This window comes from Lampris incognitus, chromosome 3 (assembly GCF_029633865.1).
Source record: "Lampris incognitus isolate fLamInc1 chromosome 3, fLamInc1.hap2, whole genome shotgun sequence".
NCBI classification, from domain to species: domain Eukaryota; kingdom Metazoa; phylum Chordata; class Actinopteri; order Lampriformes; family Lampridae; genus Lampris; species Lampris incognitus.
In genome coordinates, this window is record NC_079213.1 from 17,947,149 (window position 1) to 17,974,584 (window position 27,436).

Sequence of the window (27,436 nt, forward strand, 5' to 3'; positions counted from 1 at the left end):
TAGTCTTATAAATACATTTTCCAAAGCTTCAGGGTTCTTGCTTTAAAAAACTGTGAGGTAGCATCCTTTGCAGACATATCTTTTAAAGGTAAAAGTCACCTTTTTAGAGATCATATCCAAAAAACAGGGAAGTTTTTCTAAATTTCAACCTGTTGATTGAAAAAGCTAAAACCAAATTCTCCCTGCTAAAGGTTTTTATTTAGAGAGTTGTTTCTTATCTGATGAGAGGGTCTAAGGACAGGATGTTGTGCTGCTGTAAAGCCCACTGAGGCAAATTTGTCATTTGTGATATTGGGCTATACAAATAAAACCGACTTGACTTGATGACAGTTAAAGGATGAGGAAGAGTTAAAAACACGCCAAATACGGAGTGTTGTTTAACCAAGAAGTACATCACACCATTAAATGTTAACACACTTATGAAAAACTTGAAAATAAAACTTTGTGACCTATCAAAATAATTTCAGCTTTTGCTTTGGCTCAAAGAACCCATCATGGCAGTGCACCATTTCTTTGACAAGTAATGAGGGAGCTACAAGGACAGCAAAATATATACACTTGCTAAGTGCTTCACCGGTTTATTTTATTCTCTTGACTAAATAAACTCTCTTTGAAAAAATACTTTACCTGTAATGTACATGACAGGTTTCATCTACCGAATCATGGTTTGCTAACATGCGTCAAAATCCAGTTCGACAGCAAAAACAATAGACTTCAACTCACACCAAAGTTCAGTGCAAAGCCATTTAAATTAAATTCTTGGAGTGCTTGAGACTTAGATACAGTATGTAGACAAAGTAATTACACGAGACCATCAGATCAAGTCTTGAGGCTTGGAGATCAGCAACAATCAGAACAAAAATGCTCCACTGTGCCTGCACCAATTTCATGACCAAAAAAATTATTAACCGTTAAATGACCTTCTATGTAATTTGAATTAACTGTTAATGCAAAATATTGTGGCACGTTAACCTGAGCTGCTCAGTCTTTTAGGTACCAACATCTGTAACTTGTATGGGGTGTGTATTCATAAGCAGGCAATACAGGGAACAAAAGAAATATATGCTTCTCCCGATTAATGTAGCAGTAAAAGAAATATATGCTTCTCCCGATTAATGTAGCAGTAACCAATATTCGGCCTCAGTGTAGCCTCATTGCACTGTTGTAACTGTTAACTGTTGTGTTGTAATTAAGTGTTGTAACACTGCTCTAAAGAGCAAAGAAGTATGGAAGGAAGAAAGGAGAAACACTTTTCTGTGGCTATAGCAGAATACACGTCTGAAACACAACTAGGCACCCACTGTAATCTTATGGCCTATGCGTGTTGTCTCAGAATTCGGCATTGAAGGGATAGTCCTTGTGCTTCAAGCTCCTGTGTGGTTTAAAAAAAAAAAGAAAAAGAAAAAAGACACTGTCACTTAATGTCCACAACACATTTGAATTGCAGTAACATATGTAGCAGCACATAACAAAACCATCTTAAACTGACCTCAAATAGTTTTTATATTTATTCTTAGTATAGAATGATTACACTAATGACTAATGTTAGAAACTACAGAAAAACAAAATATAACTCAAGGTAAACACAAAACATGATCCACTGTAGAAAAGAGGTGTAGCAGTGCTAACTCAATGATAACATTCATTAATGAACTGATGATCTCACCACTGCATGGGACAGGCTCTCCAGTTCCTGTTGAATCCTAATATAGTCTTCATTTCCTCCTCGGAAAGCTCAAAGTCAAATACCTGCAAGGATTAAAAGGAAAACATTCCTGCTCCACACGTCAAAAATAATGCGCAAGAGTCACATTTATTTGAACAAGTTCACATGCAGCCAAATACCTGGAAATTCTCCTGAATGCGCTGGGGTGTAACAGATTTGGGAATCACGATCACGTTTCTCTGGATTTGGAAGCGGATTAAGACCTGACATCGAGAGGAAAACGACAGCAGAAACACGTGAAAGGAACAGAAGATCAGTGACCCTGGGATAACCAGATCCTATAGCACAACTGGGCTTCATGAATCAAACGGGATACAAATCCTTTCCTTCACAAGTTGTTTGTACTTGCGTTTACACAACAGAAGCGGTATTGAGGAAAGTTTTCGGGAGTCAGATTGGCTCAGGAAAAGAGCTCCATTGCACGCGTGCATTTTGCACATGGGAACATTTAATCTTAAACTCCAAGAGTCAAATTACCAGGTGTACTTATTCTAATCAGCTCTAGGTTGAACCTTTTATTCTATTTTTTTTTTACCCCCCCCCCCCTTTTTCTCCCCAATTGTACCTGGCCAATTACCCCACTCTTCTGAGCCATCCCAGTCGCTGCTCCACCTCCTCTGCCGATCTGGGGAGGGCTGCAGACTACCACATGCCTCCTCTGATACATGTAGAGTTGCCAGCCACTTCTTTTCACCTGACAGTGAGAAGTTTCACCAGGGGGACGTAGCGTGTGGGAGGATCACGCTATCCCCCCAGTTCCCCCTCCCCCCCAAACAGGCGCCCCAACTGACCAGAGGAGGCGCTAGTGCAGCGACCAGGACACATACCCGCATCCGGCTTACCAACCGCACACATGGCCAATTGTGTCTGTACGGACGCCTGACCACACCAGAGGTAACGGGGATTCGAACCAGAGATCCCAGTGTTCGTAGGCAACGGAATAGACTGCTACGCTACCCGGATGCCCTGCCCCATATTATCCACTTTTACCTTACCAACACTACGCTCTGTGAGAACACTGAATCAATCTCTGGTATCTCTTTCAAGCTTTTTTATTTTTGCTGGCACAGTAATGCCATTGCTAACACTGCTGAATAAAGTCCACCATTATCCAAACTGCTTATCCTGCTCTCAGGGTTGCGGGACGCTGGAGCCTATCCCAGCAGTCATTGGGCGGCAGGCGAGGAGACACCCTGGACAGGCCGCCAGGCCATCACAAGGCACGCACACACACACACACACATGCGCGCGTGCACGCACACACACACACACACACACACACACACACACACACACACACACACACACCTAGGGACAATTTAGTATGGCCGATTCAGCTGACCTGCATGTTTTTGGACTGTGGGAGGAAACCGGAGCATCATCATCATCATCAGGTCGAATATCCTCAGATGGATCTGACCCTCTCACGCCACCTGTCTCTATCCTGCATGGCAGCTGGAAGATCCTCAGATGGACATCCTGTGTCGCCGACAAGTTGATTGATGTAATTTCTTGCAGGCCTTCCCACACATGTCTTTCCAAGTTTGGGTGACCAAAGCAGAGTGACATTGCAAGTGCTTTCTTGGTCCTCCAGCAATGACAAGCAAATCGAACCCTTCGTTCTCCGATAGTGTTTGAGATGGCAGGTATATTGGCATAGAGACACTTCTTTCTAGGGTGCTTCTTCCAGGATACATTTAGTGGAGCGCGCAGCATTCTGGTGAAAGCCCCATCAAGTTTGGATTCAAGCTGTTTAGTGAGGTTCCAAGAAGATGACCCATAAGTGAGAACGGACTCAACTGTTGCTTGGAAGAACTCCCGCTTCAGTTTGTCTAGGAACGTGGACTTCCAGATGATGTTAAGTCCCTCAATGGCACCCCAAGCCTTTCCAATTCGAAGCTGCACATCTCTTTCGGTGGATTCAATGTTGCTTCCCAAGTAAATGAATTCCAAGACAGATTTGATGTTATGACCATCTGATGAGGAGATGATTCCTTCTTGGTTGTAGCTGACGAATTCAGTTCTCCTAGTGTTGATGTGGAGGCCTACTTGTTTTGCTGTGCAACAGCATGGTAGCATGCTCAATGATGTCAGCAAGATGGGCAAGATCATCTGCGTAGATGACATCAGTTAAGGTTTGAGCAGGATGTCGACTGCTTTTCCTGGGCTTCAGTGAAAGGCCAAGCTCCTTGAATGTGTCGATGGAGGTTCTTCGTACATAATCGAGACACAGAATAAAAAGGAATGGTGCTGGCATGTCACCTTATGACACGCCAGCAGCAAAATCAAAAAACTCTGTCTCCACCCGGAGAGCGAACTTTTGTGCGCATATCTATGTATAACATCATGATGGCTGTGACAGTTTCTTGTGGAAGGCCGTAAGCTAGCATGATTTTCTCCATTCTATCACGGTCAATCGAATCAAAGGCCTTTGAAAAATTGACAAACAAAATTACAGCTGGTAGATTGTTTGCCTTTACACCCTCGATGACTCGCCTCACTGTCAGTATTTGACCAACTGTTGATCTGTACTTGAGAAATCTATTCTGATTTTTACAAAGAATGTTGTTAATAGATGGCTGCACTCTGTTTAGCAGCATCTTGTTGTATATCTTTGCTGCTATTGCTGTAAGTGTGATGCCACGGTAGTTTGTAGGTAGGCCGAGGTCGCCTTTCTTTGGCAAAGGAAGAATGCATCCTTCTCCATCGGTCGATTGTTTGATGATTAAAAACATGCTAACTACTGCGCCACCGTACCACCCTGCTGAATAAAGTGTGTTGTGAAATTGAACCAAGCTCAATATACCAATCAATATAAAGCCTGGAAGTTCGAATTTTTCTGTCTTTTGGCTACTATTCCATTCTTTGGTTGCCCTTCCTTCTTTCCCTTTGGGGGGGGGTCATTTAAAGTTGTAATTTTGTGGTAATCACTTCTGCCATGAACACACCTTTGAATTATGAAAGATTGGCATTTATCAATATACTCAGGTGAATACAAATGTAATCTGTGCCCCAAAAATGTTTTGTACATCCACTGAGAAAATTTTGTTTGGATACCTGTACAAGAAAATACACACACATCCTTACTAATAGGTTGCTAAATTAAGCTGTTGGCTCCATTTTCACTTGCCATTTGGATATAATTTATCCAACGAAGTACAAAATGCTTGTGTGCCGATTTGAAAATGGTTAATAGATTTTTAAAAGATTGCATCATTATTTCAATTAGGAGCAGGGTTGCCACCAGGGCAATAAGTTTCACCGTGGGAGGGCTTTGCAGTTGACCTCAGAATGCTATTACTATGTTGCATGAATGAGAAAGAAGCTATGAAAGAGAAGTGAAAATGTACACACTACATGAACTATGATGCACAAAGTAAATCTGTTGTGGCAAATTAGATGTTTTCCATGTGTTTTATCTTTACCATATAGCAGACTGCAACCTAAGCCAATCCTTTAAAAGACTATTTCCTTTCATTCACATTTCATGTGAGCTTGTACTCTCCTGCTAACTAAATGTGAACAATTGTCCCACCTGTAATGCTGACACTGATTAAGAGGTAAGTATTTTAAAAGCCTTCTCCTCAAAATTATAAAGTAACTGCAATCCAAATACTGGTGTTTTGAAACTTAACTTGGGTATAATACAGATACTTCATTTCCACATTCTGAATACGTAATGCTTTTACTTGTATTCTGTAACAACCCAGCCCTGGTTTCATTCCATTATCCTCTCACATCCCTGTGTTAGTGTCGAACTAATTCTACTTGACCTCTACTTAATTTAGCAAAGTTTGGGTATCCATCCATTACTCAAACTACTTATCCTGCTCTCAGGGCCACGGGGATGCTGGAGCCTATCCCAGCAGTCATTGGGCAGCAGGTGGGGAGACTCCCTGGACAGGACGCCAGTCCATCACAGGGTATGTTCAGCTTAATTCTGGTAAAGTGAATAAGGCTGCTGTACCTGGGCAGGTGTCTTCTTGTGCTTCTCCGCAATGGCCTTAATTTTGGGATCTTCCATGAGTGCGGGGTCTTCAGGTTTAGCCCTGTAAGTGAAATGCATCACCCATTACTGTACACAGGGTACATACACAGCAACAGCATTGGATTATCTCACAACAAATGCATTTTTCCATCAGTGCGTTTGGTGCCAACTGACCAGGGTCTGTCAGGGGAGCCCAGGGGGCTGTAGGCCGTCACTGAAATGCCCTGAGATTGGCAGTAATTGATGAGTTTCTCTTGGGTCAGGTATGGATGGCACTCCACCTAAAAAGGTACACATGTACAAACACAGAGGTCATGGGATTGATTCACTGCAATTTGTGGGGTCCCATTATGCTAAAGATCAACAGCTGATTAGTGACCATCTGTTGACCGCTAGGTCACAGATTTAGTCCAAGCAAGCAAGATCCACTGAGTCAAATTGATGGTGATTAGGGCTGGACCCAAATATTCGGCTATCTGGATATTTGTTCGTTGGGTAGGTATTCAGTCACTGAGGGGTCAACGTGGATACACGCCAGCCACTGTAAAAGTGTACCCAGTCCCCGAGACAACACCACAGCGATGCCAGACACTCAATAGAGTGAGAATGGGGATAGAGAAAACATCACAAGATGGATGTCTGTGCATACTTTTGTTGATGACACCGAGTCAGGTCAACAGAGAGGTAGCAAACCCACTGGACAATCCATCGCTCATTTCGCAAGTGTCAAATGATTCTTGCTGGGTGTGTATGTCAGCTCAACTACGACTGTGGGTGGCTCTGCTGCCATATACAGCCAAGTCATATGTGCTCAGTACAGCCTATCATCTAATGTCACATGTCCCTGGTACTGTATGGTGACCAGAGGATTGAGTGGAAGACCTAATGCCGGCAATTTGGACAATTTCATCAACCAAAATTGCCCATCAGTCGAACCTACTGGGGGACCTGTCCCACAATGGGCACCTCCCATTTGGCCAACAGCTAGTTTTGAATGTTTTTTTATCACACCGGCAGAAGTCTCACTGACGGCATAGCTAACAACACTAAATTAGAAGATGGTAGCACCCTGCAAGATGTGGGTAATTTCACAGGAAACTGCTCTATCATGTATGTCATCTATTCAGATACAGGGATCAGTTGTACCAAAGATGATAAAAGCCACAGCGCATGTAATGATGCCACGGCTGCGGCACTGTTATTGCAAGGACTCATTTATTGTTTATGTGGGGAAAAAACGCTTAAGGCACATATCACCTATGGCTTGGAGAGGGTTATGCACTAGAGTAGTCTTATCTCAGTAAATACACATCATGCCAGCTGATCACGACAGCACCCCGAAACAGGACAATCATGTCCAAAAACGAGAATATACAGAAGACCCACAGGTTTGGATAGACAGCATAGGACTGCCCAGAGGAGTACCCAGTGAATTTAAGGCTCGTAATCAGCTAGTAGCAGGGTTTGACCCCACTATCTTCTGGTGGAGCATGATCAATAAAAATGTTGATTGGATCAATTATCTTTATTATGATCAACAATGATTCATTAATTATATGAGAAATGCATTGTGCTCATTAGGGGGACAGGTGCATGCAACCTCGCAGATGGCCTACCAAAACAGACTTGCCTTAGATATGATATTAACAGAAAAGGGGGGTGTTTCTGCAATGTTCCATGACATTTGTTGTACCTTCCTTCCCAACAACACCGCACCTGCAGGCTCCTTCACTAAAGCCACAAGCAAGCTAGATAAATTGGCAAATGAGATGAAGCAAAATGCGGGTCGCGGCATGTGGAGCATCGATTGGTTTGATAACATATTTGGTATATGGGGGGGGCACTTTTTGCAAAGATACACTCAAAGCTATTGCAGCACTCTAGAGTGACAGTTGCGCACTGGTAAACTCAGTGCAAAGACACCTATATGGACAATCAGAAATAAAAAAATAACTGTGGATTACAGAAAACCCAATTACAGCATATTTGTAATAGTTAAGGATGAATTGCAAAGCGTAATCCGACTATTCTTTTGTGCATCAGACATCAACCTCTGCTGGTTATTTGATTTCCAATACTATGAAAAACAGGTTATTTCAAATCAATACAATGTTTGAATTCCTTGTTTTTGTAATTACTTGGATATTTGTTTGGTCTAGCGACACAAGTATCACAAAGTGGAGCCTCTACTGCAAGTTGACCCATGCAGTAGCTGCATGTCAAAACAGTACTAGACACAAGGGACATTTATGGTGAAGTATGGCTCTGGAAAACAGCAAGAATAAAAGGTCCCCATATCTAATTAGCTTCCCTAGAGGGAACCTGCTGTGCTCGATTACAAACTAACATTTATCTGTCAGGCCCATCACTTCCAACAAAACCAGAGAATGGGAGATAATGGCATTAAGGCCTTTTGCCCTTTACGAACAATTCTAAAAATCTACAAATGGAGGACTGTGGCTGGCACTTCACAACCCAGTGCTCACTATTGTAAAACAGTCTCAATTTCCCGAGCCTGTACTCGAAAACTGTGCTTGGGAGTTGAATGCAATGTTAGGCCGTGGCACATGCTACTACTGTTTTAACACAGGTTTATCAAGCAAAGATTATTCCTGAAGGCGAGATGAAATTAATAAATAGGTCTTTTGCATGGTACCTGGTTGATGGCAGGCTTGTACTTGAGGCCTGGTTTGTTGAGGATGGCCTCAGTCTGCTCCTTGTTAAAGTTGGAGATACCGATGGCCTTAACCAACCCAGCATCCACCAACTCTTCCATGCCCTGAGGAAAAAAATGACAACGAAGATGTTATCAGAAGCTAGGGTTGCATTATTAAGAAGGAACATTCGACAAACAAACTAAGCTTTTTTGTCTCCTGCCCACACTACAGTGTAGATGCTTTTGTTCTTGCTCTGCGCTTTGCTCTGTAACTTTCCGGGTTTTCCTACTTTTTGCTACTTCTCCACGAGCAGTACTTAACAACTAGATTATTTGTAAAAGTGACCACGGTTTGCACTGAGTTTTCAGATTTCATCACTTTGAAGGGAAGAGAGTGTCTGTCCATGGCACTGAGGCTGAAACATAAGTCCCGCTACACTTGGGAGCCAGACTGGCTTTTCTTTTTGGAGACTGTTTTCACTTCTGGTCATGGAATGTGAGGATTTAATGTGGATAAATCGCTTTGTTTTGCTCTAGGGAAAATGCCTCCCCTCTCTTCTCCCTCCACTGAATGCACAAGCTGTGCCATGTCCAGCCAGAAAATCCCAGAGCTTGAAAAAAGAATCTCTATGCTCTGCCAAATACAACAGGATAGAAAACTTACTGACACTCTGATTGCTGCTTCCCAAGCTGGTGTCCCAGAACCAGCTGACGATCAGAACCAGGGACATGAAGCGCGTTGCGAAGTGGCTTTCAGACATAATGAGCCCCATGCCGATGACTATGTGGACACTACTCCCTGGTCCGGCCCAAACCCGCTTGAAACTGACACCACATTGAATCTGTGCTATTGGCTACACCAGGGAGCAAGGCCAAAGACATGTTCTACCCCTGCAGTGTCAAACCCTGAGCTCTGGACAGACATCCAGGGTAAAAGAAGAGTCAGACACAACAAGCACAGTTCCACTAATGTCTCAACAGAGGTTCGGCTGGACAACAGGTTTATTATTTTGGATGAGCTGCTTGTCGGCGAGTACATTGGTAATGCCACAGCTGGCATTAGCACTGCTAGCTCAGAAGTTAATGCCAAGACCCATGCAGCCATGGCCCGTGATACAGTTAAACCCTTGAGGAGTGTCTGTCGGCGGCATCCAGAGGTAAACAACAAATCAATAGCCACTAAAGCTAATGTCACATCATCAAAAAAGACAACATCACAGCAGAACATGCACTGGACATTCGAAAAAGAAGTTAACCAAACTAGACTAGAAATCAAACCAAAGACTCTGCTGGTAGGTGACCATATAATAAGAGATGTCAAAAGTAAAGTTTAGAAAACCATCCGTCTACCCAACGCTATGGTTAGCGACATGGTCAAGACACCGCCACAAGTGTAATTCGACCATTCGGGCACGGACACACTTATTTTGCATGTTCAAACAAATGACGCTTGTCCTGGAATGACACATGGCTCAGAGCTGTTAAAAAGGGACTTCATACACCTAATGGACATTCTACAAGTCCCAGCTCAGATATTTGTGTTAGGTCCAATCCCCACTTTAGGGAAAGGATTGAATGTTTCAGCCACTTGCTGGCATCAAATATCTGGCTTTCTCCTGCATGCACTGCTCAAAAACTGAACTTCATTGACAACTTCAACCTGTTCTGGGAGCAACGAAACCATTTCAGAATTGATGAGGTTCATTTAAACCGAGTGGGGGCCCACATGCTTACTGCCAACTTAAACCAATGGCATCCAACATCCCACTACTGGTATTTGGAAACGGTCAGGAAAACCTGGGAAAGGTAGAGCAATGTTTTCTACCCAAGAAAACAGGGACAACACCATGGATCATTCCCAGCCCCCACCCCCTTCCACACCTGCCCTCCCTCGGGTTTCAGTCAATGAGCTTGAAGATAATTTTAATCCTAAAATTACAGATGTTACTGGTGCCATTGCACCCATTAAGGGGGAAGTTGGTCTCTGGTAAGAAAAGATCTCCATGGAGATGTGCCACACTGGTCAGTATCGACCAGAAGTGTCTTACTGTTCATTATGACATCTATAAACAGAGACTGCACAGTTATAATTTGGAACAGAAATGTGAGGCAATCCTACTTCTCTGACATCATTGCCAAAAACAATAACAATGCATGTGCCTTTTTTGCTACTGTCGACAAGCTAACAAACCCTCCTGTGGCAGTAGCCTCTGAATTTCTATCTACCAGTGTCTGCAATGAAATTGCCTCCTTCTTCAATGACAAATTTCAGAAAATTAGACAGGGAGTTAGTGCCTCCATACTAGATACAGGGTATGTTGTCTCTGTATCCACCTAAAATCAATTCCAACAGCATGACACAATTTGATCCCATCAACCATAAAAACTTGGGTGGATATTATACAACATCTGAAATCCTCCTTCAGCTGCCTTGATATTCTGCCAACAGGCTTTTTCAGAAATGTTTCTAATTGCATGGCCTCAGATCTTCTACAAATTGTCAACACATCTCTTCTCTCAGGTCTCTTCCCACAGGTCCTGAAAACTGCAGTCATCAAGCCACTCTTAAAAAAGAATAATCTAGACACTTCACTAATGAACATTGTAGGCCCATATCAAACCTCACGTTTCGAAGTAAAATCATTGAAAAAGCTGTTTTCCAGCAGCTGAACAACTTTTTGGCACTAAATAACAGTTTTGATGTCTTCCAGTCAGGCTTTTGACTACACCACAGCACTGAGAGTGCTCTTGTTAAGGTCTTTAATGACATCCGCTTAAACACAGAAAGTGGCAGAATCTCAGTCCTTGTATTATTGGATCTCAGTGCTGTACTTGGCACAGTCGACTACAACATATTTACTAGACCGATTGGAAAACTGAGTGGGACTTGCTGGCACAGCACTAAACTGGTTTGAATCCTACTAAAAGGACAGGGACTAAGTTGTGTATATAGGCAATTACAAATCTGAGTGTACAAAAAGGACCTGTGGAGTTTCCCCAAGGCTTCATTCTGGAGCTGATTGTATTTAACATCTACATGCTCCCACCAGTTCATATTTTGGAAAACAACAAAATATGTTCCCATAATTATTCAGATGCCACACAGACCATGCATAACCATATCACCAAGGGACTATAATCCCATACAAGCACTGAGTAAGCACTGAACAAATCAACGATTGGATGTCTCAGAATTTTCTTCAATTAAAGATAAAACTGAAGTAATCGCCTTTGGAGCCAAGAAAGAATGATTAAAAGTTAGTGCTCAGCTACAATCGGTAATGTTAAAAACCACGAAACAAGCGAGAAATCTTGGTATAGTTATAGACTCAGATCTGAATTTATATAGCCATATTAATACAATTATAAAGTCAGCCTAATATCACCTGAACATATCAAGAATTAAAGGATTTATGTCTCAGCAGGATTTGGATAAACTTTTCCACGCATTTATCTTCAGTCAACTTGACTACCGTAAAAGTGTCTTTATAGGTCTCACTAAAATAAAAAAAAAATAAAAAATCAAACAGCTGCAGCTGATTCAGAACACTGCTGCTCGAGTCCTTACGAAGACCAAAAATGTGGATCACATTACTCCCGTTCTGAGGTCGTTATACTGGTTTCCTGTCCATTAAAGAACTGATTTTAAAACTCTGCTCTTTTTTTTTATAAAGCTATGCAATGGCTTAGGGCCAAAATACATTTCTGATCTTCTGTAACACTATGAACCATCCAGACCTCAGATCATCTGGTAGAGGTCTGCTTTCTGTCCCCAATGTCAATACTGAACGTGGAGAGGAAGCCTTCAGTTTTTATGCACCACATATCCGGAAAAAACGCCCAGGAAACTGCAGGTCTGCTGCAACTCTCAGTTCTTTTAAATCAAGGCTGAAGACCTTCCTGTTTACCGCTGCCTATGATTAAATAAAATGTGAAGCTTTTGATTATCATCTTACACTGCACTGAAACTTCTACTTTCTTTTTATTTGTTTTTCAACATCTTTTTATTGCCTTATGTTGCTTCTCTTAAAGCCTCTCCCTTTTTCTCTGGGGAGTTTTTCCATCATCTGCATCGAGATTCTAAGGATAGGTGGTGTCATCCATTGTAATTTACTTTATCTACCAGTTTCTTTCTCTGGGACTGTAAGACCTTCTGAGACCGTAAATGTGATGGAGAGCTATTGCAAAATAAACTTGACATGTTCGTTATAGGTCAGCAGATTAGACAGCCTCTTTCACTCACCTCCCATGTCTGCAGGAAGCAGGTATTGTCACTGATGACTTCTCCAGTGCTGTCCATGGGAAATAATCCACTTTCAGGCTACAACACAACAAAGGTGACACTTGTCAAAAAAAAAAAAGTCCCACCAAATAACCCATAGAGGCCTTGGTCTTCCAAACAATAAACTATCTATCCATCCATCCATCCATCCATTATCCAAACCGCTTATCCTGCACTCTGGGTCGCAGGGATGCTGGAGCCTATCCCAGCAGTCATTGGGCGGCAGGTGGGGAGACTTCCTGGGCAGGCCGCCAGGCCATCACAGGGCTGACACACAAACACACACCCACATTCACACCTAGGGACAATTTAGTACGGCCAATTCACCTGACATACATGTCTTTGGACTGTGGGAGGAAACCGGAGCACCCGGAGGAAACCCACGCAGACACAGAGAGAACATGCAAACTCCACACAGAGGATGACCCCAGACGACCCACAAGGTTGAGCTACCCCGGGGCTCAAACCCAGGACCTTCTTGCTGTGAGGTGACTGCGCTAACCACTGCACCACCGTGCCGACCAAGCGCCACTGTGCCACCCGAATAATAAACTAAATCATATGAAAATTACATTAGTCCTGTCAGCCCCTGCTCAGCCACCCTGGTAAAGTCTACTACTCTAAGGTGCTGGAAAGGAGGCTCAGACCAATTGTCGAACCTCGGAGCCAGGAGGAACAATGCGGATTCCATCCTGGCTGTGGAACAACAGACCAACTCTTTACCCTTGCTGAAGTGCTGAGGGGGACATGGGAATTTGACCAGCCAGTCTACCTGTGTTTTGTGGACTTGGAGAAGGCTTATGACCATGTACCCCTGGGCACTGTGGGGGGCACTGCGGAAGTATGGGGTACCGGGGCAGTTGCTACAAGCCATCCGGTCCTTGTATAACCAAAATGAGAGCTGTGTCCACATTCTCAGCACAAAGTCAAACATGTTTTCGGTGGGTGTCAGACTCTGCCAAGGTTGTCCCTTGTCTCCGATTCTGTTTGTGATATTCAAGGACAGGACCTCAAGGTGCAGCCAAGGTGAGGAGTATGTCCATTTTGGGAACCTCAGAATTACATCTCTGCTCTTCGCAGATGATGTGGTTTTGTTGGCTTCATCAGAACGCGACCTCCAGTGCACAGTGGGGCGGTTTGTAGCTGAGTGTGAAATTGATGGGAGGAGAGTCAGCACCTCCAAGTCTGAGGCCATGGTTCTCTACTGGAAAATGGTGGATTGCTCCCTCCGGGTTGGGGATGAGTTGTTGTCTCAAGTGAAGGAGTTCACGTATCTCAGGGTCTTATTCACAAGTGAGGGTAGGAGTGAGTGGGATATTGACAGGTGGATTGGTGTAGCATCAGCAGCAATGCGGACGTTGTACCGGACCATTGTGATGAAGAGGGAGCTGAGCCGGAGGGCAAAGCTCTCAATTTACTAGTCAATCTTCGTCCCAACCCTCACTTATGGTCATGAGCTTTGGGTCGTGACCGAAAGGGTGAGATCACGGAAACAAGCGGCTGAAATGAGTTTCCTCCGTAAGGTGGCTGGGCTTAGCCTTAGAGACAGGGTGAGGAGCTCGGACATCCAGAGGGAGCTCGGAGTAGAGCCGCTGCTCCTTCGCGTCGAAAGGAGCCAGTTGAAGTGGTTCAGGCATCTGATTAGGATGCCTCCTGGGTGCCTTCCTTCGGAGGTTTACCGGGCACGGCCAACTGGGAGGAGACCCCGTGGTAGACCCAGAATTCGCTGGAGGGACTACATGTCCAATCTGGCCTGGGAACGCCTTGGGATCCCCCAGGAGGAGCTGGAGGGTGTTGCTGGGGAGAGGGACATCTGGAGTGCCCTACTTAGCTTGCTACCACTGCGACCCGACCCTGGAGAAGCGGCTGATGATGAATGAATGAATGAATTACATTAGTCCAGACTGTAATGTTCATTTGTCATATTATTAACATGTGATTTGCTTGTTAGAAACTATATCAAAAAGCACTGCAAGCAAACAAATCAACCCCCCCCCCCCAAAAAAAACCACTGTCAAAAGGAAAAGGCTGATCTTGTTAACTTTCCAGTCTCACATCCACGACATTTTTATCTGACCCCATTTTTTTACCTTGAACCCCATGGGCCAGTGCACTAGGTAGAGATCCAGGTAGTCCAGTTTTAGGTCACTTAGAGTCTTCTCACAGATTCCCTTTACCAGAGACTTCTCATGGAAGGTGCACCACAGCTACAGAAAGAACAAGAAAGACATTATTCTTTCAGAAATCAGGCTGGCAGTGGTGTACATGGCCAAATTCTAACCCCAAAAACATCAAACTTCTACAAATAACACTATTTCAATTGATATCAATTATATGGTTACTATGGGGTAGAAACAACAATGCATGTGTGTGCAACGTATACGTGCAACCATAACTCACCTTGCTGACCACGAAGAGGTCCTCCCTCTTCACCACTCCTTCCTTGATCATGGCGTGAATGCCCTCACCCACCTCCACCTCATTCTCGTAGACAAAGGCTCCGTCGATGTGTCTGTAGCCAGCAGAGATGGCTGCTTTCACCGCCTCCATCACTTTACCAGTGGGGGACTGTAAGAGGCAGGAGAGGAGATGGGAGATTTAATGGAAACATTTTGCTTTCATTTACAGTCTACTACTACTACTACTACTACTACTTTCGGTTGTTCTTGTTAGGGGTTCCATCTCTTCCTATCCTCTGCATCTTCCTCTGTCACACCAGCCACCTGCATGTCCTCTCTCACCACATCCATAAACATCATCTTTGGCCTTCCTCTTTTCCTCTTCCCTGGCAGCTCCATATTCAGCATCTTTCTCCCAATATACCCAGCATCTCGCCTCAACACATGTCCAAGCCATCTCAATCTTGGCTCTCTTGCTTTGTCTCCAAACCATCTAACCTGAGCTGTCCCTCTAATATACTCACTCCCAATCCTGTCCTTCTTTGTCACTCCCAATGAAAATCTTAGCATCTTCAACTCTGCCACCTCCAGCACCACGTCCTGTCTTTTCATCAGTGCCACTGTCTCCAAACAATACAACATAGCTGGTCTCACAACCATTTTGTAAACCTTCCCTTTAACTATTGCTGATACCCTTCTGTTGCCAAGCACTCCTGGCACTCTTCTCCACTCACTCCCCCTGCCTGCATTCTCTTCTGCATTCCCCATTACTTTGGACAGTTGACCTCAAGTATTTAAACTCATACGCCTCCGTCACCTCTACTTCTTGCAGCCTCACCATTCCACTGTCCTCCCTCTCATTCACTCATTTGGATTCCGCCTTGCTCCTGCTGACTTTCATTCCTCTTCTCTCCAGTGCATACCTCCACCTCTCCAGGCTCTCCTCAACCCGCAACCTTCTCTCACTACAGATCACAATGTCATCCGCAAACATAGTCCACAGAAACTCCTGCCTGATCTTGTTGGTCAGTCTGTCCATCACCATTGCAAACAAGAAAGGGTTCAGAGCCCATCCTTGATGTAAGCCCACCTCCACCTTGAACCCATCTGTCTTTCCAACTGCGCACCCCACTACTGTCACACTTCCTCATACATATCCTGCACCACTCCTACATACTTCTCTGCAACTCCCGACTTCCTCATACAATACCACACCTCCGCTCTTGGCACCCTGTCATATGCTTCCTCTAAATCCACAAAGACACAATGCAACTCCTGGTTTTCTCTATACTTCTCAATCAACATTCTCAAAGCAAACATCACATCTGTAGTGCTCTTTCGTGGCATGAAACCATACTGCTAATCACTGACAGTTACTTCTTCTCTTAACCTAGCTTCTATAACTCTTCCCCATATCATCATGCTGTGGCTGATCAACTTTATAACTCTGAACCTGCTTTCACTTACAGTATCCAACCAAAATTCCCAGTCAAATTCATTTAAGACACAGAAAAAAAGCAACAATCCTGTAATAAGTTTTAAAAAGATGGAAAAAGGAATAAAGTAAATGGAAACCTTGAATTTTCTGTCTTATAATTGCTAAATGAAGAGGAGTTTTAATGGTGCATACTCTTTGTATTGTGTAGAACTTTCAGCTGCATTTCATGTATGAAACGTGTTGTATAAATTTAGTTACTTATCATCAACATTATTGTTATAACCTACAGCTACTAGACAGCATGGATTACATCATGAGGGCGTTGTCAAGTCAAGTCTAGTCAATTTTATTTGTATAGCCCAATATCACAAATTACAAATTTACCTCAAGGGGCTTTACAGCAACACAACCTCCTTAGACCCTCGCATCGGATAAGGAATAACTCATTATTGTTATTATTATTTACTTATTGTCGTGTCTACACTATATGTAACATTAAACCGTGTTAAATATAACTCGCAGTTACTACATCCAAAACAGATCCAGCGTTACTGATACGATATCAGTCTCTAAAAAAAAACCAAATCTCAACGATTGCACGGCTGATCATGCAGATATCTGCACAATACGCCACCTTACAGAGCAGTAACTTAACACAGCAGTAACTCAGACGTAAGAAAGTTGCAGCTCACTTATTCACGCTTTCAATCTGCAGCCACACTACGCTATTACGTGAATGTCTGCAGAGTAATCGACGGAATAAACGTTACGCACCTTCCACGTACCGAGTCCCACAATCGGCATTTGTGCACCGGTGTTCAATTTCACAGACGTCGCCATTGTTCTCAGGCGGAAAAAGAGAAATAGAAGCACGAAGGTATCGTCAGAGAAGTTGTACGGAGGACCGCCGCCGGAGAATGACGCTCTCAGTTAAGACCGAGTGAGTCGTCGTTCGGTCAGATCGTAGGTTGATTGTTAATGCCTGCGGTCAACTCGGGGCGTGACTTATTTTTTTCCTATATATATATATATATATATATAATTGACACGTTTTTATTGACATGTTTAAATTATACGCACAACACATGAAAAAAGGGGCGGGGGAATAAAAGTAAAGAAAATTAAATAAATAAAATTCAATACTCCAGCACCCCCGCGACCCCGAGAGCGGGATAAGCCGTTCAGATAATGGTTGGATGGATAAATACATAAATGAAATGGGGGGGGGGGTCGTTGGGGTTCTTTTCAAGTTCAAGTTCAAGTTCTGCTATCAAGCCGGAGTTCCACAGCATTCTTCTCAAAAATCACATCCTTTTTTTTTAAGGTCAGAGAAATTGTCAAATTTAGGAAACAACCAGTAATGCAGATCTTCCCAAAAGGCATCAGCAAACTGACATTCATAAAACACACGGTCTGTTGTTTCAGTGTGTTCGTTGCAAAATGAGCAGTTGTTACAGTCTAAACCAAATCGGTATTTTATTTTTCAATAGCGCAGTGAGGAACTCTGCCTCTGATTGGTTAAGGTTGGGTACGGTTAACAAATCAGAGGCGTGCAAACGCTTTCGTCATACGAAAGTTAGATCTAAAGTGGTTGTTGCTAGAAGGCATCGTCCGGAGGGAGGTGGGCGGGAACTCCGCTATACGTCATCAAATGCTCACAGCGGAATCGGCCAGTCTTGTGATTGGGTAGGGGCGTGGGTAGGGGCTAGTTCAGTTTAGGAACAGCGGGGAAACAGTAGATTGACGTTAGACGCAACTCGGTCCTTTGGCCCTCGCACCCTTTACTTACCAATTCTATGTCAACGTGGATTGTAAAAAAAAACCACACAGCTAAATAACTATAAAGCGCAACATAATACGTGACTCCGCTGTGAGCATTTGATGACGTGCAGCGGAGTTCCCTCCCACCGGACGACGCATTCGTGAACCCACCATCTAAAGTATGCTGGAAAAACGACGGGCATCCGGGTGGTGTGGTGTGGCGGTCTATTGCGTTACCTACCGACATAGGGACAGCGGTTCGAATGTCCGCGTTACCTCCGGCTTGGCTGGGCGACACAATTGTGCGGGAGGGAAGCCAGATGTGGGTATGTGTCCTGGTCGCTGCACTGGCGCCTCCTCTGGTCGGTTTGGGCGCCTGTTGGAGGGGGAGGGGAACAGGGGGGGGAATAGCGTGACCCTCCCTGTTATTTATCCACATATTACATAGCAGAAACGACACGACTGCTCAGTAACCGTCAACATCAGCTGTTTTTTTCCTCTTTTTTACGTCATTTTCTTACGTCTCCTTTCTACCCCCCCTAGTGGGCGGCGGACTAACTACAAGATATAACATCCCTCCATCCCTCGTTGAGCGTAACCATTACTTTGAAATAAATGCCCATCAACACTCAGAGCCCTGTGATGGCCTAGCGGCCTGTCCAGCGTGTCTCACCGCCTGCCGCCCAATGACTGCTGGGATAGGCTCCAGCATCCCAGCGACCCTGAGAGCAGGATAAGTGGTTTGGATAATGGATGGAAGATTCACAGATGAGGAAATATGGGTCTAACCAAATAACATCATATTCACTGAAAGAACGATATAAAGGCAGCTAACTCAGAGTGGCGGTGGACTCAGAACAAGGATTATTGTGCCCCAACAAGCTCTGGCCACTAACTACAAATCAAGTTTTCCGGGGGGGGGGGTTTACAGTCTGATCAATATGGAAACGCACTTCCATCCCTTTTAATGTCCCAAGTTCATCTTTGCAGATATCATGTTTGAAGAGAACATGTTGCAGCTCGCCGTCTGTGACCCTGAAAATTGGCTTGAAAATCTCTTTCCAGTTGAGCCGCAACACACTCATCCAGTCCCGTCCCAGCAGATTTGGACCTCGGTTGCGGACTACCAGCACGTTCAGCTGTAATGTCGAGCCCTTATAGTGAACGTTCACCGTAGCTTTGCTCCAACCCTGGGACTGTGGCTTGTAGTCTGGTAGAACACTCCTCACCTATGACCGTTCGAGATGCCCCCGTGTCCACTTCAAAATGCACTGGACAGTTGTTCAGCTCAACTGTTATAGTGGACCATGTGGTCTCTCTTTCAGCGCCAAAAGATGACCAAGCTGTTCCTCCCCTTCCTCTACAGCCGACGACGGAGAATACTCTGACATGAGATGAGCTTTCCTTGAGCCCAGCGTCCGAGTCTGCTTGCCTTTGTCCTTTATCCGCTGCTTACACACACACGGGCGATATGACACCGTTTTTTTTTTACAGTAATGACACTCTAAGTCTTTAAACCTGCAGTTGTCAGCTGGGTGTGGATCCCCACAGCGGTAGCATGTTGTTGACTTTGTCCCTTGTCGTGCATGTGTAACTGACCCTGGGTTTGCTACCTGATTAACTTGGGGTACAGGCTGCAGGGTTTGTGCACCTTTATCTGCTGCTTCCGGTGTTATGGCTGTATCATGGGCAGACTTCCATGTCAAACTAGAGATTGCCAGTAGGCGGCGATGCATCTGTTCACAGCCTATGCCCCAAAACGAACTGATCTCCCAGTCGCTCCTCTAATGTATTACCGAAGCCACACAGTGTGGCAAAGGACTGAAATTAAAATCCCTCCACAATTTCATTTGGCTTGGGATCGAAATGCTCACCTACACGCTTAACTAGGACCGCAAACGTGACTTCAGTAGGTTTCAGTGGCGCAATCAGATCGACTATTAGCCCGTACAGTGCGCTGCCGCACGCAGAAAGAATGGCCCGTTTTGTCTTTTCTTCCGTTACCTAATTTGCTTCAAAATAAAACTCCGGCCTGCCCACGTATCTACTCAAATTTTCCGAAGTTGGATCTAATGCATGTTTCCAAAGACCGACATCGTTATTGTTTCGTCGCCGATACTTCACTTGGCTCCACTCTCGCTGGCTTCGCCGCCTACTCAGGCGTTACGTAACTGTGCCTTCGCGTCGCTCACGTAGCTCACGATATGGTACATTACTTCTTAGCGTTGCTTTTACATCGTCGCAAATGTTTTTTATCCACATATTATACAGCAGAAACGACACGACTGCTCAGTAATCGCCCACATCAGCTGTTTATTTTCCTCTCTTTTTTACGTCAGTTTCTTACTTCTCCCTTCTACTGCCCCCAGTGGGCGGCGGACTAACTACAAGCTATAACACTCCCACGCGCTACGTCCCCCTGGTGATACCCCTCACTGTCAGGTGAAAAGAAGCGGCTGGCGACTCCACATGTATCGGAGGAGACATCACGTGGTAGTCTGCAGCCCTCCCCGGATCAGCAAGGGGGGTGGAGCAGCGACCGGGACGGCTAGGAAGAGTGGGATATTGGCCAGATACAATTAGCCCCCCCCCCCAAAAAAAAGGTTGGCAAAACGACAGACACACCGGGACATTTTTTCCCCAACAGTACTACAGGGAACTCTACCTCTGATTACAAATTTGCCTCAAGGGGCTTTACCGCAACACAACATCCTGTCCTTAGACCCTTGCATCGGATAAGGAATAACTCACTATTGTTATTAATATTATTTACATATTGTTGTGTCAACACTATATGTAACATTAAACCGTGTTAACTATAACTCGTAGTTACTACACCCAAACAGATCCAGCGTTACTGATACGATATCAATCTCCCCCCAAAAAAACAAAATCTCACGGCTGCACGGGTGATTATGCAGATATCTGCACAATACGTGACATTACAGAGCAGTAACTTAACACAGCAGTAACTCAGGCGTAGGAAAGTTGTAGCTCACCAATTCACACTTTCAATCTGCAGCCACACTACATGCTACTGCGTGGTATATATTGTGATTATACCTGGTCCGTTGCTGCCACCTATAGGCGGACCAGGGTATTGATATTACGGGTGCCTTGGGAGTGTCATGTGACAGTTGTTGTACAATAAAACCGCCAGCTGTCATGACGGCAAATTTCGAATCCCTCTCCCGACTGATTTATGTTGTAACCTAGCAGTATAAGTTGGTCACTGCTCTAAGGAAGATACAACAAAGTGGCGACGAGGATCTTATTCGAAATCCGCGTGTGTTTCTCCACTGGTTTTGAAGATTCTGCGCCGGACTGTTGCTGTGAAAGCTGGAAGCTAGTAGGTTACCAAGTTAGCTTCACCGTCAGAGGCAGCAGTTTCGGCAGAGGTAAGATACTTGTGAAACAAAGCGGCGAACGAGGTGAAAATGGCGGGGATGATTAGGATCATTTACCCCTTAGATGAAAATACTGAGCAGTGGCGCTCCTACACAGAACGTTTTGAATACTTTGTTCAAGCAAATGGGATTGCAGATGAGAAGATTGTGCCAACGTTCTTGTGTGTAATGGGACCGAACACTTTTGGTCTGCTGCGTTGCCTGGTCCAGCCAGCCGAGCCTGGGGTTAAAAGCTACGCTAGCATAGTGGCTACGTTGATGGCCCATTTCTCACCCAAACCACTGGTAATTGCAGAACGTCTTCGTTTCCATAAAAGAAACCAAGAGGAAGGGGAGAGTGTAACAGTGTCTGTGGCTGCACTGAGGAGGCTAGCAGAGCATTGTGAATTCAATGATGTGCTGAATGACACCATAAGAGACAGACTCGTGTGCGGGCTGAGGAGTGAGGCTACTCAGAAACGTCTGCTAACTGAAGGTTCACTCACATTGGATAAAGCTGTCGAGATTGCTGTGTCAGTGGAGCTAGCTACCAGGGAGGATCAGCACCTCAGTGCAAATGGTAAACTACACCGGGTCTCCATCGTGGACAAGGGGGCTCATGAAAAATGTTACCTATGCGACAAAACAGGACATTTTGCAGCTGATTGTTGGATTAAGGATGTGGATTGCAGGAAGTGTGGAAAAAAGGGGCACCTGGAACGCGCTTGCAGAATTAAGGGAGCTGACAGAAACCCAAGGCAAGCAAGTAACCAAAAAGCCAATGCCCAAATTCAAAAAGAGACAGTCTGTACACAGTGTGGAACCAAGCCACACCACCGCTGAGCCCAACAGCTCATCAGATGAGGCATCAGTGTATGTACTGTCAGTGCAGGGAGGTCCAGATGGATATTGGGAAACTCCACTGCTGGAGGGGAAACCAGTGTGCATGGAAATTGACACCGGTGCAGCTGTCTCCATTGTGTCGTATGCTGTTTACAAGGAAACCTTGCAGCACCTTCCATTACAACCAACCAGCCTCAAACTGAAAATATACACCGGCGAGTCAGTGCGAACAAAAGGCGTCGTCAATGTCACAGTCCTGGTGAATGGCCAGACAGCTAAACTACCATTGTATGTAGTCAAAGGGAACTTACCATCTCTGCTGGGTCGGTCGTGGCTGGAGGAGCTCACACTGGACTGGCCTGCAATTCGTATGGCGTGCAAAGGTGAAAAACGTCTGACAACGGTTCTGAACAAACATGCAGATGTGTTCAAGGAGGAACTGGGAACAATGAAAGACATAACAATTAAACTGAATATTCAGCCGGACAGCAAACAAAGGTTCATGAAAGCCAGACCAGTTCCCTACACAATGAAGCCAAAAGTGGAAGCCGAGCTGGAATCCTTGGTCAAGAGGGGGGTGCTGCAGCCTGTCAGCCGGAGTGACTGGGCCACTCCAATCGTGCCAGTTATAAAAAAGATAATTCGGGGAGAATCTGCAGTGACTTCATAGTCACCATAAACCCAGTGCTTGAGGCTGAACAATATCCATTGCCCCACATTGAGGAGCTTTTCACTGGATTGGCTGGAGGACAAAAATTCAGCAAAATTGACCTCACACAAGCCTACCTCCAGATGCAAGTCGATGAGAAGTCAAGAGAGCTGCTCACAATCGTCACTCACAAGGGCCTCTACCAATACTACAGGCTACCCTTTGGAATAACATCGGCCCGGCTCTCTTCCAGCGTGCGATGGACCAGATACTGAGCGGCTTGGCTGGCATCCAATGTTAATTGGACGACATACTGGTCACTGGGAAGACAGAGCAAGAGCACCTGGAAAATCTGGACGCCACACTGCAGCGGCTGGAAGAATATGGACTCAGGGTCTGCAGATCAAAGTCTGAGTTTTTCCAGTCTGCAGTAGAGTATTCGGGTCACGTAATAGATTCAGAGGGCTTACACAAAGCTCCATCCAAAATCAAAGTGATCGTGGAAGCACCGACGCATCAAAATGTGAGTCAACTACGCTCTTATCTTGGGCTCCTAAACTACTATGGGAAATTCATACCGAGCCTCCCATCTCTGCTGCGACCGCTTCACCAGCTGCTGTGCCATGGAAATGGACTGAACAGTGTGAGGCTGCCTTTGCGCAAACAAAAAAGGCGCTGCTTGAGTCTGACACGCGGACACACTTTGACCCCACATTGCCCTTACAACTCGCATGTGATGCTTCCCCTTATGGAGTCGGGGCAGTCATTTCTCACATCATGCCCAGTGGTGAAGAGCGGCCGGTCGCGTTCGCTTCACGCACACTCAACCAAGCCGAACGCAACCATGCGCAGATTGAACGAGAAGCGCTAGAAATTGTGTTTGGGGTCAGAAAATTTCACCAATATCTCTTTGGGAGGAAATTTGTCCTTCTGAGAGACCACCATCCCCTGACAACAATTTTCGGGCCCCATACTGGTATTCCTTCGTTGATAGCCAGTTGGATGCAAAGATGGGCCTTGTTGTTGTCCGCCCATGACTACGACATCAAATACCGCAAGTCGGAGTTGCATACAAATGCCGACAGCCTCTCTAGGCTGCCCCTGCCGGTTGACCATGGTGAGCCACAGCAGGCTGGCATTTTCTACTTCAGGCAAGTGGAGGAGGCTCCCATCACTTCTACTCAAGTGAAACGACACAGCCGAAATGACCCTGTGCTGTCCAAACTGATAGATGTTGTGATCAGAGGAAGGAGTGGGAACCTTCCAGAGCTAAAACCGGACCTAGCAAGAAGGAATGAGCTCTCTGTGCAGGCAGGATGTCTCCTATGGGTGATTATTATAGTGATTATTCCACCCACAATGCGAAAAAGGCTACTACAGCAGCTACATGCAGGCCACAGCGGAATGGTCCGCATGAAAGAACTCGCCAGGAGCTACTTCTGGTGGCCTGGGCTGGATGGGCAAATAGAAGAGACTGCGAGAACATGTCCATCTTGTCAGCAGGTGCACGGCATGCCACAGCCAGCCCCCCCCCCACCCATGGGAATGGCCAGAGGGACCCTGGCAGCGTGTTCACACTGATTTTGCTGGCCCGTTCAAGGAGAGGATGTTTCTGGTGGCAGTTGATGCTTACAGCAAGTGGCCAGAAGTGGCCATAATGAGATCGACAACAGCTGAGAAACTTGGGGAAATGTTCAGTCGGTTTTGCTTCCCAGAACAGCTGGTGAGTGATAACGGGCCCCAATTTGTCTCACAAGAGTTCGAGCGATTCCTCGAGGTAAATGGAGTGCAACACATCCGCTCTGCTCCCTATCACCCATCTGCTAATGGATTAGCAGAGAGATTTGGTCAGAGCATGAAACACGCTTTGAAGGCTTCTCAGGGCCAGGGCTCTCTCCACCAGAGGCTGAACAACTTCCTGCTGTCTTACAGAAATGTGCCCCACACAACCACAAGAGCTGCTCCTGTGGTACTGCTCATGAAGAGACAAATCCGCACCAACCTCGACCTCTTAAAACCACCAGTGACCAAAGAGACTGTTCACCTGAAACAACAAACTCAGGTTCATCAATGCCAACATAAAGCAAAAGAAAGGGTTTTCTTCCCAGGTGACAGTGTACTGGCATGCAACTTTAACACCGGACCAAAATGGGTACCAGCCACCATCCTGGCACAGACAGGGCCTGTGTCCTATACAGTCCGGACAACTGAGGACACTGTCTGGAGGAGACACACAGACCAACTGCTTGCTGCAGAAACAGCGTCTGAGAACACTACATCACCACTACCAGTGGTCTGTGCTAAGCCATATGAGCAGGACAACCCAGCCCAACCCCACCCAGAATGCACCAGGTCACACAGAACCTGCTTCTTCTGGGCCCATCTCTTCAGCAGTTTCAGAGACAGAACTGTCAATATGCTCCACACTGATGTCTAGCCTTGTTGCACCCCTCGTAGATCCGCCAGAGGCTGGTGCTAACCGCCGGTCTGTCTCCTAAATGCCTAGATTTATAGTAGCCACACCCTTGAAGAATGGGGGAGAATAATCCCCAGGGTTATGGCAGGGTCTGAGTAGTCCACCACATTTCCTTCGTTAAAAAAAAAAAAGGAAAAAGGAATATTGTTGCTTGTCATTGGGAGTAGGGGACTGTTAATTATATTATTATTTGTAATTGAACAGTTTTGATTCCAGGGATTTGAGATATTTTAGTTACCATGGACAACATGGTGTTTACATGTCATGATAGTGGCTTATTGGTTACAGGTGTTTGTTCTGATATTAGTGATGCCACATGTTCATTAAGTTGGGGGGAGATGTTATATATTGTGATTATACATGGTCCGTTGCTGCCACCTATAGGCGGACCAGGGTATTGCTATTACGGGTGCCTTTGGAGTGTCATGTGACAGTTGTATAATAAAACCACCGGCTGTCATGACGGCAAATTTCGAATCCCTCCCCCGACTGATTTATGTTGTAACCTAGCAGTATAAGTTGGTCAATACTCTAAGGAAGATACAACACTGCGTGTCTGCAGAGTGATCGGCTGAATAAACGTTACGCACCTGCCACGTACCGAGTCCCAAAATCGGCATTTGTGCACCGGTGTTCAATTTCACAGACGTCGCCATTGTTCTCAGGCAGAAAAATAGAAAAAGAAGCACGAGGGTATCGTCAGAGAAGTTGTACGGAGGTTCGCCGCCAGAGAATGACGCTCTCAGTTAACACCGAGTGAGCTGCCGTTGTTGATGCCTGCGGTCAACTCGGGGACGTGACTTATTTTTTTCCAGTATATACATACATACATACATACATATACATACATACATATATATATATATTATTGACACGTTTTTTATTGACATGTTTAAATTCTACGTACAACACATGAAAAAAAGGGGCGGGGGAATAAAGTAAAGAAAATTAAATAAATACAATTTAATACATAAACGAAAGGGAGGTTCCTAATGGTTCTCTTCAAGTTCTACCAATTCAGGGTTCCGCAGCATTCTTCTCAAAAATCATATCCTTTTTCTTTCTTTTTTTTTGTAGTTCAGAGAAATTGTCAAATTGAGGAAACAACCGGTAACGCAGATCTTCCCAAAAGGCACCAGCAAACTGACATTCATAAAACACACGTTCTGTTGTTTCAGTGTGTTCATTGCAAAATGAGCAGTTGTTAATCTAAACCAAATCGATATTTTTTTCCAATAGCGCAGCAGGGAACTCTGCCTCAGTTTGGTTAAGGTTAGGTAGGGTTAGCCAATCAGAGGCGTACAAACGCTTTTGTCAGATGAAAGTTAGATCTAAAGTAGGTTGGAAAAACGATAGACACGCCGGGACATTTTTTTTCCAACAGTACCACAGGGAACTGTACCTCTGATTGGTTAAGGTTAGGGTTAGCCAATTAGACATGCATGCACGTTGTCGCTTGCGGAGTGGGAAACACGGGTTCGCGTCCCGGCTGTGGTGACGGTCTCCCGGACTGCCCCTCGAATTCGCTACAGTATTGTCTTTTTATTTAGACTAATTCTTTTTTCTTCTCCGTTTGTAACAAATAAATAAATCGGGCCCGGACAGGCTCGTTTTGAGATTATTTTCGGCTCCGTTTTCGGCGCAATGATGCAGTCTGCTAGAAGTGTCAAAATTAATTTTGGCTGCTCCCGTTAGGGGTCGCCATAGCGGATCATCCGCCTCCCATCTCTCTGTGTCCTCTGCATCTTCCTCTTTCACGCTAACCACACGCATGTCCCCACCTCATCACATCCATGAACCTCGTTTTTGGCTTTCCTCTTTCCCTCTTGCCT

General features: G+C 45.1%; 1 protein-coding gene across 5 annotated transcripts in view; it reads right to left on the minus strand.

The window, feature by feature from the left end:
* Nucleotides 1-730: 730 nt before the first annotated feature.
* LOC130108945 (aldo-keto reductase family 1 member B1-like) overlaps nt 731-27,436 on the minus strand; it is a 28,037-nt gene continuing 1,331 nt past the window's right edge. The window contains exons 1-11 of one of the 5 annotated variants that reach the window (XM_056275594.1): nt 26,195-26,315; nt 18,492-18,626; nt 15,053-15,220; nt 14,743-14,859; nt 12,614-12,691; nt 8,371-8,493; nt 5,889-5,995; nt 5,694-5,775; nt 1,846-1,929; nt 1,667-1,749; nt 731-1,372 (exon numbers count right to left, since the gene is read on the minus strand). In XM_056275594.1, the coding sequence (XP_056131569.1) occupies nt 1,330-1,372; nt 1,667-1,749; nt 1,846-1,929; nt 5,694-5,775; nt 5,889-5,995; nt 8,371-8,493; nt 12,614-12,691; nt 14,743-14,859; nt 15,053-15,220; nt 18,492-18,626; nt 26,195-26,260 (1,086 nt within the window). In that variant the 5' untranslated portion in view covers nt 26,261-26,315 and the 3' untranslated portion in view covers nt 731-1,329. Of the gene's footprint in view, nt 1,373-1,666; nt 1,750-1,845; nt 1,930-5,693; nt 5,776-5,888; nt 5,996-8,370; nt 8,494-12,613; nt 12,692-14,742; nt 14,860-15,052; nt 15,221-15,575; nt 15,632-17,263; nt 17,414-18,491; nt 18,627-26,194; nt 26,316-27,436 lie in introns of those variants that run through there. The other 4 variants (XM_056275593.1, XM_056275595.1, XM_056275597.1 and 1 more) reach the window with 4 other exon arrangements.